The sequence below is a fragment of the Myotis yumanensis genome, unplaced genomic scaffold, assembly GCF_028538775.1.
Source record: "Myotis yumanensis isolate MYYU_CA2020_CCGP unplaced genomic scaffold, mMyoYum1.0.hap1 SCAF_1, whole genome shotgun sequence".
Classification (NCBI taxonomy): Eukaryota; Metazoa; Chordata; class Mammalia; order Chiroptera; family Vespertilionidae; genus Myotis; species Myotis yumanensis.
The window spans coordinates 107,056,401-107,075,439 of NW_027223752.1; the positions used below are offsets into that span (position 1 = coordinate 107,056,401).

Below are 19,039 nucleotides of genomic sequence, written 5' to 3' on the forward strand. Positions count from 1 at the left end.
ATGCAAATAACAAATTCTGTGTTTTTTTTTACTTTAGAAAACCTGGTGAAAAGTTTTAAAAATGACTTACAGAGACAAAGAGATTTGTTAAGAAACTACAGCAAAAATCTAAGACAGTGAAAGTCTGAATGGAAACAGTGAGGAAGGAGAAGAGAGATGAGTAAGAGGTGGCAGGTATAATTCACTTAGAAAATACACGAGAAGGTTTGAGTGAAAAAAAAAAAATCATAAAAATTTTAACTTGTAGTCCTAGCCAATTTGGGTGGATAGAGCATTGACCTGTGGGTCTAGGGTTCTATTCTGGTCAAGGGCACATAGCAAGGTTGAAGGCTCAATCCCTGACCCTGGTCAAGGCACATGTGGGAAGCAACCAATCAATGTGTTTCTTTCACATCAATGTTCCTCTTTCTTTTTCTCCCCCTCTCTTTCACTCGCTCTAAAAATCATGAAAAATATCCTCGAGTATGGATTAACAACAACAACTACCTTGTAGATTATTTCTATGCAAATTTCTAGTACATAATTCAATAAATGGGTTTGAAGCTTAAAACTCTGTGCGACAGTATACAAATGGTTTTAAAGCCGTAAGAGGAAAGCCTACAACTAGGAGGACTGCAAAAAGAAAGGAAGACAAAAAGACACAAAAAAAGAGATTAGAAAGCAGTATTAAGAAAAACTACGAGTGATATCATAGAAGTCAAGAGAAAGAGCATTTCAGAAGGCTCAAAGGCATCACTTGGAACAGAAAGGTTAAAAAGAAAAAGCACCCCCCCCCCCCCGCCACCCCGCCACCCCAACAAGGGTACACTAGACTTGGTGGTTCAAGGTGATGGTAGAGCTTTGTCAGAACAGGCTTAGAAGCAAAAGCTTGACTGCACCAAGTTGAAGAGTAAATGGGAGTGGAAATCAGGGACACAAGTAATGTGCACCACTCTTTTGAGAGAAAGGGGATGGACCTTGGAAGGAGCGGGAAGAGGGCTTGTGTTTTGTTGTTGTTGAGATATGACATTGCTACAGATTCTGATAAAAACCTTAATAATTTAACATATACAAAGGAAAAATATAGGCTAAAATGCTGTCTGCATATAGGAACACTTTTATTTTTAAAACCCATTAAATCTAATACTTTCTTAATCTTTAACAATTATTATTTCAAGTATGTATTACAAATTGTTATGCCTGGAAAAACATGTCTAAAATTTAGTGTATTCCACATTTCTACTTGAGAGCCAGTCCACATATGAAAATGAACCCTCAACAGAAACTGATAAGAGACTTATATAAAGTTGTTGTCAAAAAGCTCAAGTAGAAACAAAGGTATTCACAGAATTAGATTTCTTACCTGATCGTAATTGCAAAACCAGCTGCTGTGGTTGGATCTGCGTAATATCTTCTGGTTTGAGCTTCTCTGCAGTTCCTTTGCTACGATTGGTTACATTTTTATTTTTCTTTATATCTTTGGAACCTCTGGGATTTTCTATATCATCTGGATGACAACCCTTCTTTTTTAAGGCTTCTAAATCATCACATCGTGCAGAAGTAGGCATTCCTTCTTGTAAAAATGTCTAAGTGACATATAAAATATAGGTATAAATAAAAAGGTCAAATCTTTTACTTAATTGCAAATACACAATCAAATTGTGCAAATCAAGTGACATATCGAATGTACTTAATTTCTGGTTTTTAAACAAAATGTTTACTTCATCCAATCCATAATAAGTGCGCTTGTTTATAAACAAAAGTAGAGGCCCTGTGCACGAATTCGTGCACCAATGGGGTCCCCCAGCCTGGCCTGTGGGATCCAGCCCAAACTGGCTCTCTGACATCCCCTGAGGGGTCGGAGAGAGACGCGGGAGGGAGTTTGGCCAGCCAGGGAGGGACCATGGGCGGGCTCCAGTGCGTGTCCAGCCCATCTCGCTCAGTCCCGATCAGCTGGACCTCAGCAGCAAGATAACCTACCAGTCGAAGCATCTGCCCCCTGATGGTCAGTGCACGTCATAACGAGTAGTTGAGGTCTTAGCATATCATTAGCATATTATGCTTTGATTGGCTGAATAGCCGACCGGACAACCAGACACTTAGCATATTAGGCTTTTATTATATAGGATATTTCCCTGGAAAGTAATACTGTTTTTACTAATATATTATTAGTAATTTATTATTTTAATAATACTTAGGAGTGATCTAAGTGTACATTTTAATTATGCCACCTGCAAATTCAGAGTATCTAATAAAATAATTTATTTAGTGAAATCACTAATTCAGCATGGTTAACATCCACTAATAATGTATATACAACCAAATATCAAATATTTTTCCTTAAGAAAATTCCTTAGAAGCCTCTCATATTATGTAGCATTCTCCACCATAATAACCTTGAACAATATATTGCAGAAAACATGTTATCCTAAAAGCCTCTTTATTAATGATGTCATTTTAAACCAAAAGAAGAAATTTAGCACAAATTTAGTATTCTTGGAGGTTTAAAACAATTTTAAGTATTGGCTATTACTGTAAACAATACAGTAAGTGATTATATGACAAGGGTTATGAATATATTTCGACAAGGTAAACTGTAAAAATAGAAAAGATCATAATGGTATGTAAATGGTACTTGTGGCTTGGGGCAAAATTCCCAGTAGTGACATGATTTCAGAATGTGTTATACATCAACAACTTAGATGGAAATAAAAATTGTATCAGATGACTGAAGTACTTTAGTAAAAACAAAAACACTGCTTTTAAGATGTATATAAAAGATTTTGAATAACACGTTTTCATGAAATGTGAGGAGGGGGAAAAAAAACAATGTGAGTGTATGTGTGTATGATTTTTAAATGTGTACATATAACTAAATCAATTATTATAATAGATATTTGACATATATCCCTAAAAATTTTATATTTCGTAAGTCAAAAATTTTTTAAATCTTAACATTGGGAAAATGAGAAAATGCCTTTCATTTGTGGTCACTTATGTTCACTTTGATATGGTATTTTATGATCTACCAATTTTATGGTGTTGTATATAGTTAGAACACTTAAATACAAAAAATAAACAGTGGTTTTGATCAGTTGTTTTTCAAGGGAAATATAAGCCTAAATGAGAGCATTTAAATAGTTAGAAAAACAACTGGGGGAAAAAACGTGCCATGGATCAGATGGTTCAAAGTTTTACTGTTTTTATGTATTTTCAAACTTAAATTACTACCTAGTATATTATTACTTTTCAAATATTAGCCAATTCGGAAATCATAACATGTAAGTAAAATGTCATTAAACATATTCCAAAATAGCCTTTAATAATTTAAGAATTATGCTACAAAGATCAAAGGCTAAACTACTTAAATAGTTTGGGTAGGATAACTGTCATCTCCGGACAAACTATAACCCTAATAAAATGGATACTGTTGATGATAGTAGCTACCACTCATTTAGAACCTTCTAAGTGAAACTGCAATTAAGTTCAGCACTTTCTATTTCCTCCATTGTCTCCAATTTAATTCCAGAATACTATTTTTAGGAGAACAGAAAGTAACCAAAATTTTGAAATAACAAAACAAAAACCTTTCATTTTGTCTTTCATATGGTCAAACCAAATTTGACCAGTTATGTCTATAAAACGGATACTTGAAATGTGGAGGTCAAATGCCTGAATAAAAACAAATAATAAGTTTTGACCTTCTGATATTCACTCTGAATAAATTACATATTTTCAAAATGACTTTCCTTCAATTCCTGTTCTAATCCATCCATTCATTCATTGGTTTGTTTATTCATTCCCTCATTCAACATTCAGTAAGCTATTGTGGAAGGTTCCATGTTAAGCAATAGAGATGACAAAAGTGAATAAAATTTAAACCCTAACTTCAATAGTTTGCAAATCATTTAGGATATAAATCAATTCCATATTAGTTTAACTCAAATATAATTAGAAAGATTAATTTATACCTCTCCCATCAATAAAAGGGAAAACCCTAAAATAGTCAAATTAAATGGCTAGAGTTTTAGGGGCAGCTATCCAATGGAAATATAATACATTCCACAAAGGTGAGCTATATATAAAATAATGATTTTAAAAAGTATTAATAATGTTGAAATGCTAGTAAATCTTCAAACTTTGGTATTTATTTGAGGCTTACAGCAATTCTCAATTTGAACCACCCATACTTCAAGTGTTCAAGTCACATGAGGTGTTGATCAGCACAACTCTAGACCATCATACAATACTGTACACAGAGTTGACCCTTATTCAACAAACACTGCTTTAAATGAAAATTCACATCGAGCTCTTCCAAGGATACAGTTGTGTGTAACACTAAATGACTAGAGAATAAATGGAAAGAATTTGTGCTGTCTTACTTACTGAATTTGTACACCATCCACAATTTGGCCCTGCTTGTATACATTCTCCACATGATTTGGCATTTGCTTTTAAACATCTATTTTCATCTGTCAGGGGAAAAAAGAATAGACCATTTTACTTGATATGTCAAAAGAGAAAATAATAAACAATCAGGATCACAATGACAAATAATTCAATATATATATGAACGTTAAATATGAATACTATGATCTAAATCTGCCCTAAAGAGGCCCCAAAGAGAAGTGATTCTGGGTTACCTTAACACAAAGCCATAAAAAGACAGTTATCTTTCTTGTCTTCTATAGCAAGGACTACGTACAATTATTGATGCACATTTATCCTTTTTGTCAAAGGCATAATTCCAGATCTATCAGGTTGAATGGTCATAATCGTCAGTTTTCTTACAAATGGGCAAAGCATACTTCATTTAATTCATATCACCATACCCTGAGCAGTTTTCCCTTCATTTTTATTATGTTAAATATTTGAAAAGTTCATATTCATCCAAGCCAAAATCCCATGACTTATCAGGCTCTGTGTTCAAAGTATGTTTTACAATTCTTTAATCTAAATATCAGCATGCCTTTCATGTGGTAAACAATGACGTGGACTGTCTCCAATGTGTCTTTTCAGATTATGCTCATTATGGAAAATTTGAAAAATACATAAAAACATAAAGAAAAGAAACCTAAAAATTAGCCACAATCTGCTCATAAGATATAACTACTGTTAACAATTTGTATATATCTTTCCAGGCTTTTTTCATATAAATAGATGAAAAAATATCAAGAATGCATAATATATATAAACGAAATTGAGGACATACATTTTGTGTACTACTTCTTATACTTTAGCCTGAGTATCATTATAAATTCTTCAAAATGATGCCTTTTAATAATTGCATATTTCATTATATTGCACCCTATTTAGTGAAAAAACTTGTGTTCACACATCCTTACTCACATGCACACACAAACCCCTGAAACACCTATGTACATAGATGCACCCACTCAGATGATCCCATTCTTACAATATAAAACTCTATTTTTTTATCATAGATTTTTAAAAAAATACTGAGTTGAAGAATATTAATGGTTTTAAAATCCTTGATACACACTAATTTCTACCCAGAATTAATATTCTCACAAGCAATATACAAATAGCATTTCATTAACTGGTATTTAATTAATGCACTAAGTAATTAATATAAATTTTTCAACATCACTAAGTAATTAATATAAATTTTTTTACTCTTTTAATAGGTATAAATTAGAATATCAATTCATTGTCAATTATTTAAGATCTCTCAATTTTTCATATTTTTACTGACCATATCTTTTGTAAATTTTCTATCTTTTGCAAATTTTTCTATTATGTTCATATGTTTTTATTGGATCTCTACACATGATAAAAAAATTAAACCCTTTTTTGATTTTCTTATTGTTGATGGTGTTTTGACATATAGATATTTTGGGATTTTTATGTTGTTGTTGGTTTTATGAATTTTAAAATTATCAATATTTCCTTTATGATTTCTTTCATTTTTCTGTGTTGTAAGACCTTCCTATCTGAGATAAAATAACTGTTCTACAGTGCATTTTTTTAGAATTGGAGAACAGCATTCTATTATTTCAGATGTGGATGCACCATGGTTTCTAAGAGGATTAAATACATTTTTGTCTTTATTTTCCACTCCTCTACTAACAACGCCAACATTTTTCAAGACTTTTTGATCAAAGAATAGGAACAGCTACTCGTCAACTGTTCCTGGTTTCAGTTTTTTAGAGCATAATAGATAGTTCATAATCTACCATTCTACACTTTTCTTCTAAATATATTACATGTCATTGCTTTTTCTATGCTCAAATCACTCTATTACATTCTCAAAAGTTTTTTCTGTAGTGTATTGCTGCAACTTTCGCAGCAGGGTTCAAGATCTGAAGGAGGGGCCAATGCACAAATGAAAATGCTATACAAGAAATATGAATTTAGAAGGCATTGGGGGCCGGTTAGAGTCTCTTTCTTGAAGAAACACACCGACTTCTGGCCTGGTCTGCTATTTATTTACTTGAATACACATTTGACCTTGAGCAATGCATACAGGCATATCAAAGGTAAAGTTTGGTAAACAGTAAAAGGATTATCAGGTTAGGGAATTGCCTTGAGCCACCACTGTATCAATAAACGAGGTGCTTAGCATCAGCCCTGCTAACACCCAAGGTCCAACGGCCTTCCGAGTTCCTTGGTGCACTGACAGTATTGGCAAGAGGTGGCTTCCTGCAGTGTATTATCTCTATATATAAAAGCCTAAGCGACTGAACGACTGGTCAACCGGTCGCTATAATGTGCACTGACCACAAGGGGACAGATGCTCAACGCACATGATCGTTCTCTCTCCTGTCTGGATCGGGCCTGCGGGGATCGGTCTGAACCCGGCTATCAGACATCCCTCGAGGGGTCCCAGATTGCGAGAGGGTGCAGGCCAGGCCGAGGGACCTTACCGGTGCAAGAATCTGTGCACTGGGCCTCTAGTATCCTATCATTTTAGCATTTCACTTACTAACCTGCCTACCATCTTTCGGGGTGGCAAAGGTGAGGGGCCTTGCAGGCCATAATAAGGACCTTGCCTTTTACTCTGAGTGAGCTATTGCAGGCCTTTCAAATGGATCAGCAGGATCTGATTTAGGTCTCCCTGGAATATAACTGGTCAAAAAGCCATACAAGATACTGAAATGAAAACACAAATATGATTTTTTATTTACCTGCTTGGCCAAACACATAGCAAACTGAACTGATCAGTCCAATCCAGAAAATCAGTTGTAAATTCATCTGGAATATAAAATGTACATTATATTTTAAAAAATACATTAAACATAAAACATTTCCATCCACCTTATCTTCTGTTGATTTTATAAACATACCTCTCAATCATTTTTTCTCCAACCTTTCTCCACACCCCAGTCATTTTACCTTTCCTCTCCACGAACCTCATCTTTCACCTACATTAACTAAAATAACTTTCATAACAAATCTCCAGGACTTGACCAAGATAGTGGCATAGGTAAACACTGGAGACTGCTGCCACAAACAACCACTTCAAAAATACAACTAAAAGACGGAACGCACATCACCCAGAACCACAGGAAAGCTGGCTGAGGAGAGACTCTTCAACTAGAAGGAAAGACAGCAGCGTCCCGAGGCTCAGAGGAGGCGCAGTGTGGAAAATTTAAAGGTGCGGAGGTGCGCGCGAAAAGTGGGCTGGTGGCTGAGGGCGCGGTTGTCGTTTTCGGTTGGGAGTGAGTCTCAGACTTTGGGCTCCAGATCCGGGCGAGTCTCTAGGGACTCAGACTGAGACGGGAGAAGCGGGATTGTCCAGCATCAGTTGGAACCTAAGGGCAGCTTTCTCTCCGAAGTTTGCAGCGGCTGCCGGGGTTCTGAGAAGCAGAGCCTCGGGGAACGGGACTGAGAGCAGCCATAACTGCTCCCTCCGCCCGCCCTGCTGATCCCTTGCGACCCGCCCCGCCCAAGCCCTGCGCAGAGCCATTTGCCGGATCACCTCAGGCAAAGGCAAGATTAGCACCTCCCCAGAGGACAGAAGTTTTCCCGGGCAGACACAGGTGATTCTCACAGCCAGTCGGCCTGGTGGTCAAATCCCTCTAGTATTAACTACAACAATCAAGGCTTAACTAGAACAAGACTGCGCACAAAGACCACAAGGGGGTGCACCAAGAAAGCATAAAAAATGCGGAGACAAAAAAACATGACAGAAATGGAGGATATGGAGCTAAAAAACGCAATTTTGAGGGCTTGCAATAAACTTGTGGAGAGCCTCACGAAAACTAATGAGACCCTCAATGCTACGATAAAGAAACTAGAAATTAAGCATACACAGACTGAAATAAAGAATATTATGCCCAATAGCAGACCAGAAGAGTGGAAGAATCAAGTCAAAGATTTGAAATGTGAAGAAGCAAAAAACACCCAACCGGAAAAGCAAAATGAAAAAAGAATCCGAAAATATGAAGATAGTGTAAGGAGCCTCTGGGACACCTTCAAGCGCACTAATATCAGAATAATAGGGGTGCCAGAAGATGACAGACAGCAAGATATTGAAAACCTATTTGAAGAAATAATGGCAGAAAACTTCCCCCACCTGGTGAAAGAAATGGACTTACAGGTCCAAGAAGCGCAGAGAACCCCAAACAAAAGGAATCCAAAGAGGACTACACCAAGACACATCATAATTAAAATGCCAAGAGCAAAAGACAAAGAGAGAATCTTAAAAGCAGCAAGAGAAAGAGGCTCAATTACCTACAAGGGAATTCCCATACGACCGTCAGCTGATTTCTCAACAGAAACTTTGCAGGCCAGAAGGGAGTGGCAAGAAATATTCAAAGTACTGAATACCAAGAACCTACAACCAAGATTACTTTATCCAGCAAAGCTATCATTCAGAATTGAAGGTCAGATAAAGAGCTTCACAGATAAGGAAAAGCTAAAGGAGTTCATCACCACCAAACCAGTATTATACGAAACGCTGAAAGGTATCCTTTAAGAAGAGGAAGAAGAAAAAGGTAAAGATACAAATTGTGAACAACAAACATGCATCTATCAACAAGTGAATCTAAGAATCAAGTGAATAAATAATCTGATGTACAGAATGAACTGGTGATTACAATGAATCAGGGACATAGAAAGGGAATGGACTGACTATTCTTGGGAGGGGGAAAGGGGAATGGGAGATGCGGGAAGAGACTGGACAAAAATCGTGCACCTATGGATGAGGACAGTGGGTGGGGAGTGAGGGCGGAGGGTGGGGTGGGAACTGGGAGGAGGGGAGTTATGGGAAAAAAAAAAGAGGAACAAATGTAATCTGAACAATAAAGATTTAATAAAATAAAATTAAAAAAAGAAAACAAACCAAATCTCCAGAATCTGTTCTTACTTTTCTTCAATTCACATATATTTTAACATATAATTAACAGTATTTCAAAAAAGAGTAACGGTGGTAAGTATTCCCTAACACTATAAAAGCTATTAACAGTCTTTGTCCTGTGAAATATCTATCTCTATATTGCCTATGGCTCCTGGGGACCAAACAGGCATATCCAGAATACAACATCCTCTTACAATTTTTCAATAGTTTTTATTTTTCTTCAGGAGACGACCAATATCCTGTACAAGGTCCTGACTCAATTTTTTTAATTACTTCTTTTTAAGAAAATCAACTTTTATGCATGGAGTTAATAAAATATTTAGTTTAATTCCCCACAATTTCTATACCTACAAACTAGACTCCAAAAAGGTGGGGGAGGGAGAGGCATAAGAAACCTTAAAGAGGCTTAAAGTTTTACAGAGTCTCTAAAGAAAAATTAAATAATATTTTGTATATTAAGCAGAATAACCCAAACCATTATATATATATATATATACACACACACACACACACACACACACACACACACATATATACATACATACACTAGTGTCCCAGTGCATGGACTCATGCACATTGAAAGGAAATTAATTAGAAGAAATATTTTAATATCTCTATTCATGGCTTGCTAATGAAAAGAAAATAGGATTCTATCGAGTCTCGAATCTACCTACTCCAGGACTTCTGTGAGGATCAAATGAGATGAGGCACAGGAAAACGCTTCACAAATATTTGGTTAAACTGTTATTACCTGGCACCCACAGCATTTCTGGGCTGGGCTGGGCGCTGCATTTTTTCCCATGGGGTCCTAGCAGCATTGGCTGCGATTTGGTGGTGGCGGGCTATGACCCACTTGGGGGAAGCCGAGTGTTGGTTTGTTGGCACCACGTCCGTGATGCCGTTTATTTTAAAATGGCCAGTGCACGTCATAGCAGCTCCTGCATTGAGCATCTGCCCCCTGGTCATAGCTACTGGTCGGACAGACGAACACTTTGCCTTTTATATACAAAGATAACAATTTTCTGTGAATCAAAGTTTTTACTATATTAATCTATAACTTTCCAGAGTTTATCAAAGATGGCTATACCCAGAGGTCACTGATCCTATCCCTTAACTACTTTCTGCTTTGAACTAGCAGCCAGTCAAATAATTATGCATAAGTATCTGTCCCTACCATATAAAAAAACAAACAGACAAAAAAAAGGAGAGCTCTAGTAGTCTACACTAATAAAAGAGAAACATGGTAATTGGCGTACGACCGCTACCCTTTTCATTGGCTAATCAGTGAGTATATGCAAATTAACTGTCAGCCTAGATGGCGGCCGGCAGCCAGGCAACTGGAAGCGAACATGAGGCTTGCTTGCTGCAGTGAAGGAGGACTCCAACATTCCCCGCTGCCGGTCTCTGAGCTGGCAGTTTGAAACTTTGTAACAAATATAGAAGCTAAACAAAACTCCAGGATCTCAGAGCTGGAGTTATACATTGTTTCGATTATAGAATGAAAACAAACCAGCGGAAGCCTCAGAGCTAGAGCCAGAGTTAAAGCTGGCCCAGAATAAAATTAAAAAAAGAGAAAAAAAAGGAGCGGTTGGGAGCATCAGTCAACAGCCGCCAGCCTGAAAGCAGCCCTCAGCCCCTCACCCAGACTGGCCAGGCACCCCAGTGGGGACCCCCACCCTGAAGGGTGTGTGACCAGCTGCAAACAGCCATCATCCCCTCATCCAGGCTGGCCAGGCACCCCAGTGGGGACCCCACCCTGATCCAGGACACCCTTCAGGGCAAACCAGCCGGCCCCCAGGCCTCTATCCTATATAGTAAAAGGGTAATATGCCTCCCAGCACCGGGATCAGTGGAGCCGCGAGGCCTCCTAGCACCAGATCAGCGTGACAGGGGGCAGCGCCCAAACCCCCTGATCACCCTGCGACTCTGTGTGTGACAGGGTGCAGCGTCCCAACCCCCTGATCGGCCCTGCTCTGTGACAGGGTGCGGCGCCCCAACCCCCCCCCCCCCCCCCCCACCACAAGCCCTGCTCTGTGTGTGATGGGGTAGAGCCATAACCTCCCCATTGGCCCTGCCCTGAGTGTGATGGGGTGGCGCCCCAACCCCCTGATCCGCCCTGCTCTGTGTGTGACAGGGGGCGGTGCCCCAACTCCCCTATCAGCCCTACTCTGTGCGTGACAGGGGGGAGCTCCTCAATCCCCTGATCGGCCCTGCTCTGTGCGTGACGGGGGGAGCTCCCCAATCCCCTGATAGGCCCTGCTCTGTGAGTGACAGGGGGCAGCGCCACAACCTCCCCATCGACCCTGCCTTGAGTGTGTCAGGGGGCAGTGCCCCAACCCCCCAATCGGCCCTACCCTGAGCGTGACTGAGGGTGGCATGGCAACCTCCCAATCCGCCCTGCTCTGTGCATGACAGGGGGCGGCGCCCCAACTCCCCAATCAGCCCTGCTCTGAGCCCGACCAGGGGCTGCACCTAGGGATTGGGCCTGCCCTCTGCCACCCGGGAGCAGGCCTAAGCCAGAAGGTCGTTACCTCCTGAGGGGTCCCAGACTGCGAGAGGGCACAGGCCGGGCTGAGGGACCCCCCTTCCCCCCCCCCCCCCCCCCCCGAGTGCACAAATTTTTGTGCACCGGGCCTCTAGTTATCAAATAAAAAGAAATGAAAGCAATATAAGGTAAACTAGCAAGCAAAAAAAAAAGGGGGGGGGGGTCTTTTTTTACCTAACGAAACTTACTACAGAAGACTGAGAGAAACCAGATATGGCTCTGTATAATATGGGGGGACATAACTTAACAACTTACATCAAAAACCATGAAACTATGTTTCTACCCTCTGAAATAGCAATCTAGCTATTGGGAATTCATCCTAAGGAAATAATTAAAAATATAAGAGGTGATACACATACACAGTAAGTACAGAACTCAAGGGTGGAAATAGGTTTACAATTGTTTGTATGGAAATAATACAATAATTACTAAATACTAATATAAGAATAAACTGTGTTTCCATATTCACAACTGTAAAGCAACTTTACCCAACTCTGTATATTTACAATAGGTGAAAGTGCAAACATCCTCTTCCCAAAAATAGGGCAATGGCTAACTGCACCAACTTAATAGACCTATTAGAGTCATAAGAATAATAAAATGAAGTAACATCAAAAGTTTTAAAGAATAATTTTGGATGCAAGGTATACATTAACATAACAGGTATGCGAAAATAACAGTATATAAAGTAACCCAAGAGATCTTCAGATGACAAAGAGCTGTAAGCACAATACAGATAATGGATTTATTTGTTTTTTTAAACTGTCATAGTCTTTTCTTTTATGGATGAGTAGCTGTGTGCAATTATTCACTTGGTAAATTTCCTTCATTTAGCAAACATGTTTTTTTTAAAAAGCCTCCATCTTCAAGACCTTACATTCCAGGATGCAATTTCCATAGCTCCCAGACAGTGCTTCAAAATTGTCTTAGAGCACCCAGGATACTTGCATTTTCCCTGCTGTGAACAGTTGTCCCCTTTTCTCTGTTAGCTTTCCAGAGAAAAGCGATAATAATGTTCATAGTCATCCACTTTGCAACTGTGCTCAGACTAGCCAAGTTCTGTTATGCCAGGAGCTTACAGTTGTGCTTATATATCAGTGACTGCATACAAAAGACCAAGAAAACTGTCACAGAAGTGTGAAATGCCTAACAGTTCACCTTTTAAGGCCTGCCTAAAAGATGCAACATGTAATAAACCCATGTAGGCCATAATTCTAAGCAACTCAAATGTTATCAATTCCAAAGCTGTGACTAAAAGGACCTGGAACATTAAGACTCTCAAGGAAACGCATGACTGTGACAAATGGAGCATCAAGGGCAGTTTCTGCACAAAGGCCATATATGGACTGATATGTGTTTCTTAGGGATACTTCTCAGGCTATTTCAAGGACCACTAGACTACCTTGAGAAACCTCTTAAAATATTACACACTTCAGAGAATTACCACTAAGATAAAGTTATTAGGTAACAGAAAATGTTTCCTAACATTCTTAGGTTACATAGTTTTAAAATATTTCTTTAAATGCCATCATCCTCCTATAAACTTTGTCAAACCAAAGATCAGCCTTCTGAAAACATCAGGCCTCTGGAAGAGCTCAAACCCAGAAGCAGACAAACCAAGATTTTAGTGTTGAAGCACAGCTGAGAGAACAAGGACAACATCCAAGAACAGCTCAAGGACAAATGTCAGCTCTCCTGTGATTGGTCAGCATACTGGCAAAACAGTCACTGGCTGGTGATGTAAAAGGCCAGGAGATAGAAGACAGAAGTTAAAAATAAAGAAGAGCGATGAGGACAATAAGGTTTAGAAGAGAGCATGGCTAGAAGTGGCCACCAGGAAAGTCAGCAGTAGAGAGCTGGATAGTGAAGAGGAAGTACAGAGAAGACTCAAAAGCCTCCCCACCCAATCATGACAGTCTTTAAAGGTACCAGATACTTCTGCACCTGTATGGGGAAGAAGGACACACCAAGAGCTTCCTAAGGCAGCACTTCCCAAAGTGTGGTGCAGGGAACAATTGCGTCAGATTTACCCGGTGCCCACTGCACACATAAAAACCACCATTTTGGGAATGGGGCTTGTGCTGTACTTCTGGGAATTCTTACACTGAGAAAAGTTGGCCTAAGGAGTTTCCCATCAAGAACATTCCACATAGAACAGTATATATTAGGGGCCAACAGGGAGAGATGTGTTCAGCTATTATCCTGACCCTATCTTTTGTATCCTCTTACATTCAAAGGTCTAGAAATAGTTGTCTAAACTGGTCTCCAATTCAAAACCTCCTACTCCCTCTGCTATAATTGGTGTCCACTCGCTACCATGTATGTACAACTGCTCTTGCAAAAGAAAACTTTCCAGACCTTACCCTCTACATTCATTAATTCATTCAAAAATGTCTTGACTGGCTACAATATGCACTTGAGGAGATACAGTAACTTATGACCCACAAAAATTACATATTTAATACATTTCACCATTATTTCTTAAAACACTCTATTTCCCTGGACCACTGGTGTCTCTGAAAGTTCTTCCTCAGACGACTATGTCAGGTTTGTGCTCTATCTGGAGATACCTCAAGGAATTTTCACTTCAAAGACAAAAATTCAAATAATTACAAAATGACGTGATGGTTTCTATAATGAAGACAAAAACAAAGTGCACTGAGGACCCAAAATATGCCTGGGTATGTTCAGAGGCTTCATGGAAATGGCGATGTTTCAGCCAGAAGTAGACATATAAGAAATGGGTTGGCAAATGGAGAAAAGTCTTCTAGGTAAAAAGGTTTGCACATGCAAAGCCATGGAGTCCTGAGAAGAATTCTAATTATTTCTTTTCAACCTTAATTTCTAAACATGTTTGGGTGACTATACACCTCCACAAATGGAACTGTCTCACTCTACCTTTAGAGGAAGAAGACCAGAAAAAAAGTCTATATATATAAAACCCTAATATGCAAATAGATTGAATGGTGGAACAACTGAACAACCAGTCGCTATGAGGAGCGCTGACCACCAGGGAGCGTGCGTGAAACATGGTGGGCGTTGGCAGCAGGTGGCAGAGCATGGAACATGGTGGGCATCGGCCACGGCGGGATGGTGGAGCAGGTGAGTGGGGGCGCCAGACCAAGGTGGGGCACCGGTTGATGTCATGAGGGCGAGCCTCTGGTGGTTACTGAAAATTCTTTGCTCCTGCACACCATGGTCCTGCCCAGCACTCGCACCTGTTGCCGGAACCAGCCTTGCTCGCACCCACTGCCGGCGCCTGAGTTGGGCCCTGATTGCTTGGTGCCATCAGTGGCTGCTGGCCCTGATCGCCCCTCAGGGCTTCTCCACCTCCCCCTGCTCCTGAGGGATGATAGGAGCCAACTCTCACACCTGCTGTTGGCAATGGCCCTGTTCACACGTGCTGCTGGCACCGGCCCCAATGGCTCCGTGCCATCGGTGGGTGCGAAAGGCCCAGCACTGTCAGGGTGTGAGAGTGGTGGCAGCGGGAGCAGGGCTACCAGCAGACAGGGGACCGGGGGCCATGGTGGGAGGGGTCGGGCAGGGGCACGAAGGATGGGGCTGAGACCCGCCCCTGTGCCCACTGCAGCCTCACGGCCCACAGTTCCTTTCAAGGTGCACAAATTCTTACACTGAGCCCCTAGCCTATATATATAAAAAGCTAAGTGACCGGCCAATAGGCCGGTAGGTATGACGTGCACTGACCACCAGGGGGCAGACACTCAACACAGGAGCTGCCGTGTGACAGCAACTTTGCAGAGTGCCCTCTCACACCCAGGGACCCCTTGGGGGATATCAGACTGCCGGTTTCGGCCTGATCCCCACAGGCCAGGCCGAGGAACCCCCGCCTGCCGGAGGGACCCCTGCTCACTCCACAGATGCCCTTTGAGCCCCGGTGCAGCCAGCCAGGGAGGGACCGAGGGAGGTTGGCTCCAGGGCATGTCCTTTCAATGTGCACCAGGCTCTATTTGTTTATATTATTTGTAGTTAAATCTGGTCAGTGAGATGAGTGAGTATTTTATCCTTGTAATTTTCTACAATAAGTATCAATTATGTTAAAATCTCAAAATATTATAGAGGCCAAAAAGAATCCTAAAGTACTTAACTGTTTGTGAGGTTTAAATTATAAGTGGGAAATAACAGAAACTGAGGCCAGTGAGGCAGGAGGAATTGGGTTACAGAGAGCCTTCAAAGCCATGCTAAAAGAGTTTAGATTCTATTCAACACATTGTAAGGAAATTGAAAAAAACTGGGGCAGAGAGGAACCAAGATGGTGGCGTAGGTAAACACAGGTATGTGTTGCCTCCCACAACCACAACAAAATTACAACTAAAATATGGAACCACCATCATTCAGAACTGCCTGAAAGCTGGCTGAATGGAAGCCTTACAACTAGAGGAGTTAAGAAGAAAGCACACTGAGACTGGAAGGAGGGGTGGAGATGCAGAACAAGCAGGTCCAGCACCCACATGAGCCATTTTTTAAACAGGAGGGAGATCATCCCTGTGGAGGCTGCCCATGAGGAGCAAGGGGTCCCAGCAGCACACTAGACCACCAGTCCAAGGTTCCAGAACTGGAAAGAGAAGTCCCCATAACTTTGGGCTGTAAAAACAAGCAGGGATTACAGAGGCTGATGGAGACCCAGCTGTTCCTCTAAAGGGCTGGCACACAAACTAATTTGGACTCCATCTCTCCAAATTCCAGCACAGGACGGCTTTGGGAGACCCAGACACATTAGGGGAAGAACTGGATTATCTAGCATTGGGGCAGGAATTTGGGGGTGGCTTTCTTCCAGGCGGGGGTGCTTATAGGTTCCTGTGCTAGGACCTCCCCATCGCAGAGTTGGCTGGCAGCCATATTTGAGTTTCCATCAGCATGATTCACACTGTTGGCTCAGCCCTGGTGATTCTCTGAGACCTTGTCCCATTCTATTTGCAGCCCCACCCAACCTGTTTGCAGTAGCTTTTACATATGAATGGCCTGTCCTAGCTCAGGCTTCAGACTTTACTAAAATCTATCAAACAAGCTGCAGCTGGCATCAACGTGCCCCAATAAAAGGCCCAAGACCTGGCACTAGGACCAGCTTGCCTTGCTTCATAGCTGGGCCTTGCTTGGGAACTTCCTAACCCAGGGGTGGGCAAACTTTTTGACTCGAGGGCCACAATGGGTTCTTAAATTGGACCGGAGGGCTGGAACAAAAGCATGGATGGAGTGTTTGTGTGAACTAATATAAATTCAAAGTAAACATCATTACATAAAAGGGTACGGTCTTTTTTTTTTTTTAGTTTTATTCATTTCAAATGGGCCAGATCCGGCCCGCGGGCCATAGTTTGCCCACGGCTGTCCTAACCCCATGGTCGGTAAACTGGGGCTCACAAGCCACATGCGGCTCTTTGGCCCCTTGAGTGTGGCTCTTCCACAAATACCATGTGCAGGCGCGCACGTACAGTGCGATTGAAACTTCGTGGCCCATGCACAGAAGTCGGTTTTCGGCCTGGGCAAGTCTATTTTGAAGAAGTACTGTTGATATTTGGCTCTGTTGACTATTGAGTTTGCCAACCACTGTCCTAGCCCATTACAAATAGCAGCCATCTGTGGATCTCTCTGTAGCTCCTGCTGGGTGGCCCCAGGTAGTGGCTGACTTTGCACCTCCCTGGAGGCCTTAGTTCAGTGATCCAAGCCCTGGCACCTTTTGGACAGTTTCAAACCATAGCAGATTACAACTTTACACAGCTATAAGTGACACACTCAACGGGCAGACTAGGCGAGCACCAAAGCCCACTGAAGCAAGTCCTGCTTCAAAGGAGTGTCTCCTGCATAGCAGCTCTTCCACTGTAGTTGCAACTGGCCCTTAAAGCCAATTGGCCTGGAGGTCAACTCCTCTCAGTGACACTAACAGCAATCAAGGATCAACTATAAGGATCAACACCTAGAGGGCCCAGCTCAGATGACTGGGGAGCCTGAGCCATTGGGCCCTACAGGACATCTACTACACAAGACCACTCTAAGAATTTTAGAAGACATTGCAGCTCTAACTAACACATAGAAACAAACACAGAAAAGCAGCCAAAATGCGAGTTTTGATTTTTAGATTAAATTATTGATAGACTACAGGCCCGGGACACGACATTCATGCACTTGGGGAGGGAGGGTCCTTGAGCCTGGCCTGTGCCCTTTAGCAGTCTGGGAGCCCTTAGGGGATATCCGACTGACGACTTAAGAGCGGGCCTAAGCCGCCAGACAGACATCCTTGGAGCTGCCGCGGAGGTAGGAGAGGCTCCCGCCACCGCCGCTGCGCACGCCAGCCATCAGCCAGGCCTGTAGCTGAGCATCACTTCCCCTGAGCGCACTGATCACAAGGGGGAAGCTCCTGCATTGAGTGTCTGCCCCCTGGTGGTCAGTGTGCGTCATAGCGACTGGTCATTCTGCCATTCGGTCAATTTGCATATTACCCTTTTATTATATAGGACTAGAGGCCCAGTGCACAAAAATTTGTGCACTCGGGGGAGGGGGGGAAGGGGGATCCCCCACCCCGGCCTGTGCCCTCTTGCAGTCTGGGACCCCTCGGGAGATAACAACCTGCTGGCTTAGGCCTGCTCCCGGGTGGCAGAGGGCAGGCCCAATCCCCAGGTGCAGCCCCTGGTCAGGCTCAGAGCAGGGCCAATTGGGGAGTTGGGGCACCGCCCCCTGTCATGCACAGAGCAGGGCGGATTGGGAGGTTGCGATGCCACCCTCAGTCACACTCAGGGTAGGGCCAAGTGGGGGGTTGGGGCACCACCCCCTGTCACACTCAAGGCAGGGTCGATGGGGAGGTTGCAGTGCCACCCCGTCATGCACAGAGCAGGGCCGATCATGGGGTTGGGGCGCTGCACCCTGTAACTCACAGAGCAGGGCCGATCAGGGGGTTGGGGCGCTGCCCCCTGTCACTCACAGAGCAGGGCCCATCAGGGGACTTGGGCCTCCGTACCCTGTCACTCACAGAGCAGGGTCAATTGGGGTTGGGGAGCTCCCCCCTGTCACGCACAGAGCAGGGCCCATCAGGGGGTTGAGGAGCTCCCCCGTCACTCACAGAGTAGGGCCGATAGGGAGGTTGTGGCCCCGCCCACTGTCACACACAGAGCCGCAGGGCGATCAGGGGGTTTGGGCACTGCCCCCTGTCACGCTGATCCCGGTGCCGGGAGTCTTGCTGCTCC

General features: G+C 42.4%; 1 protein-coding gene across 1 annotated transcript in view; it reads right to left on the reverse strand.

The window, feature by feature from the left end:
- ITGB1 (integrin subunit beta 1) overlaps positions 1-19,039 on the reverse strand; it is a 57,189-nt gene that overhangs the window by 22,286 nt on the left and 15,864 nt on the right. The window contains exons 2-4 of the mRNA XM_070429179.1: positions 7,128-7,194; positions 4,366-4,451; positions 1,343-1,565 (exon numbers count right to left, since the gene is read on the reverse strand). Of these exons, the coding sequence (XP_070285280.1) occupies positions 1,343-1,565; positions 4,366-4,451; positions 7,128-7,194 (376 nt within the window). The remainder of the gene's footprint in view (positions 1-1,342; positions 1,566-4,365; positions 4,452-7,127; positions 7,195-19,039) is intronic.